General features: G+C 34.5%; 2 protein-coding genes across 2 annotated transcripts in view; one reads left to right on the top strand and one right to left on the bottom strand.

Moving 5' to 3' along the window:
• Window positions 1–2247, top strand: part of FAM216A (family with sequence similarity 216 member A) — an 11874-nt gene that overhangs the window by 4018 nt on the left and 5609 nt on the right. The window contains exon 3 of the mRNA XM_012809042.2: window positions 1506–1627. Within this exon, the coding sequence (XP_012664496.1) occupies window positions 1506–1627 (122 nt within the window). The remainder of the gene's footprint in view (window positions 1–1505; window positions 1628–2247) is intronic.
• VPS29 (VPS29, retromer complex component) overlaps window positions 976–2247 on the bottom strand; it is a 20590-nt gene continuing 19318 nt past the window's right edge. The window contains exon 5 of the mRNA XM_023516839.1: window positions 976–1203. Coding sequence (XP_023372607.1) covers window positions 1134–1203 — 70 coding nt within the window. The 3' untranslated portion in view covers window positions 976–1133. The remainder of the gene's footprint in view (window positions 1204–2247) is intronic.

Genomic DNA, 2247 nt, shown 5'->3' with positions numbered 1-2247 from the left:
AAAAAAAAAAAAAAAAAAAAGACTTTTTCAAACATTAGCTTGGCATGGTGATGTGTCTATAATCCCAGCTGTTCAAGGAGGCCAAGGCAAGAAGATTGCTTGAGCCCAGGAGATCTCCCACTCTAGCCTGGGAGATAGCATGAGACCTTGTTTCTAAAAAGTAAAGTAAAAACAACACAGATATGCCTAGTAAAAACTCTGAAAGAAAGTATATCACAATGTTTAGAAATAATTACTAGTAGTTGGTAGGATAGAGGTTTTTTACTTTTTTTATACTTAATATACTTCACAAATCTAAGAACAATGTGTATTACTGTTTATAATTGGAGGAAAAAATAGCTAATATTTACAAAGTGCTTTATTGTTTCCCTTTGTATTTGGACTTAAGATCTCATTATTGTTATTATTATTTTTTTGAGACAGAGTCTCACTCAGCCTTCCAGAGTGCTAGGATTACAGGTGTGAGCCACTGCACCTGGCCTAATGAGCCATTTTCTTAAAATATAAGGCAAGAGGGAAAAAAGTGTAAGATCCCCAGACTTCTCCAATGAAACAAAAAGCCATGAAGAAAAATCCCTGTATATATATATATATATTTTTAAAGATGTTGCTGAAGTCTTCTCAGACATGCCCAAACTTTGCAAATTTCTTCAACCATCTAGATGGTCTGGAGATTTTTGTTAACAACCAGTTGTATAACAGAAATACTCTATGTGCCTAGATGTGGTAGCTCAAACTTGTAATCCTAGCATTGTGGGAGGCCAAGGTGGGTGCATTGCTGGAGCTCAGGAGTTTGAGACCAGCCTGAGCAAGATCGAGACCCTGTCTCTACTAAAAATAGAAAAACTGAGGCAAGATTATCTCTTGAGCTCAACAGCTTGAGGTTGCTTTATGAGCTGTGATGTCATGGCACTCAGGGTGCCAGAGTGACACTCTTTCTCAAAAAAAGAAAATGCTTAATGCTTTTCCCTCCCTGTGTCTGAAGGAATGAATTATGTGACTTGGTATATATTTTATTAAACACTAAAAATAAAACATTTATTCCTTTAATTATCCAAAAAAAAAAAAAATCCAGGTGTCAGCTTGCTTAGGCTGTTATCTGGAGGTTGTGGGAAGAGAATCTTCTTCCTTGTTCATTCAAGGTGTTGGCAGAATTCAATTCCTTGCAGATATAGAACTGAGGTCTCTTTCTTCGACATGTTTCTGACATAAAAAAGGGTTACTGTCAATATTTTGCATCTTAGCTGAGTTCAAATAATGTAGTCCATATACGATGATGTACAATTTATGTATAGTTTTTTATTTATATAATATTTACATGAATAAGTATCTTAGATGTTTGTGTTTCCTAAAACTAAAGCTGGCTTATCATAGAATCTCTTCGAATTTAACAGTCTGATATAAAGTACTTAAAAATACAGGACATATGTAATTATCTAGATCTTAATACTAAATTTGTTGAACTTAACAGGCCTCTGAAATTTCCATGATTTCCTTGCCTACAGATAGAATCAAAGATGGACACAAAGTGAACTCACAAATAGCCAAGCTGCAAGAGTTGTGGAAAACTCCTCAAATTCAAACAATTCACATCCCTAAGTCAATGATGGATGCAGCTTTTTTAAAGGTATGCTAACAGAGAAACATTTAAATACCAATAGTCTTTGTATTCAGAGCTGAACTTTTTATTGAAAATAAACTACTTGGAGTGCAAGGCCCTGTAGATGACAGGATATACCCAGCATATTGTGTAGCAGTCAATAAACTTATGGGACCTTATGGGACCTAATTAAGTTAAAAAGCTTATGCGCAGCCAGGGAAACAATCAATAGAGTGAATAGACAACCCACTAAATTGGAGAAAATATTTGCATGCTGTACATCCAATAAAAGGCTTTATGATACTTCATGAAGAGCTAATATAGCTTTACTCAGGAAGATTAATGTTTCAAGCACAAAGATGCTCAAGGAAATCTCCATCTTAGAAATAGAAGTCCAACTTTATAAAGATTTTCACTCAAGGACTACAAAATTAGAAGAAAGTAGGTAAAGAAAATGGTAATAAAGATTTTACAACTGTTGACTTGAAGATCATAATTGCTAAAAAGAAAATGGTAATAAAGATTTTACAACTGTTGATTGAAGATCATAATTGCTAAAAGTAGAGCAATGTGAATTAGGGTAAATTCTTCTTTTTTTTTTTTGAGACGGAGCCTCAAGCTATCCCCCTGGGTAGAGTGCCATGGCA

This window comes from Otolemur garnettii, unplaced genomic scaffold (genome assembly GCF_000181295.1).
Source record: "Otolemur garnettii isolate 467f Iridium unplaced genomic scaffold, OtoGar3 scaffold00099, whole genome shotgun sequence".
In the NCBI taxonomy this organism is placed as follows: Eukaryota; Metazoa; Chordata; class Mammalia; order Primates; family Galagidae; genus Otolemur; species Otolemur garnettii.
This window is presented reverse-complemented; position numbering and strand designations above follow the sequence as displayed.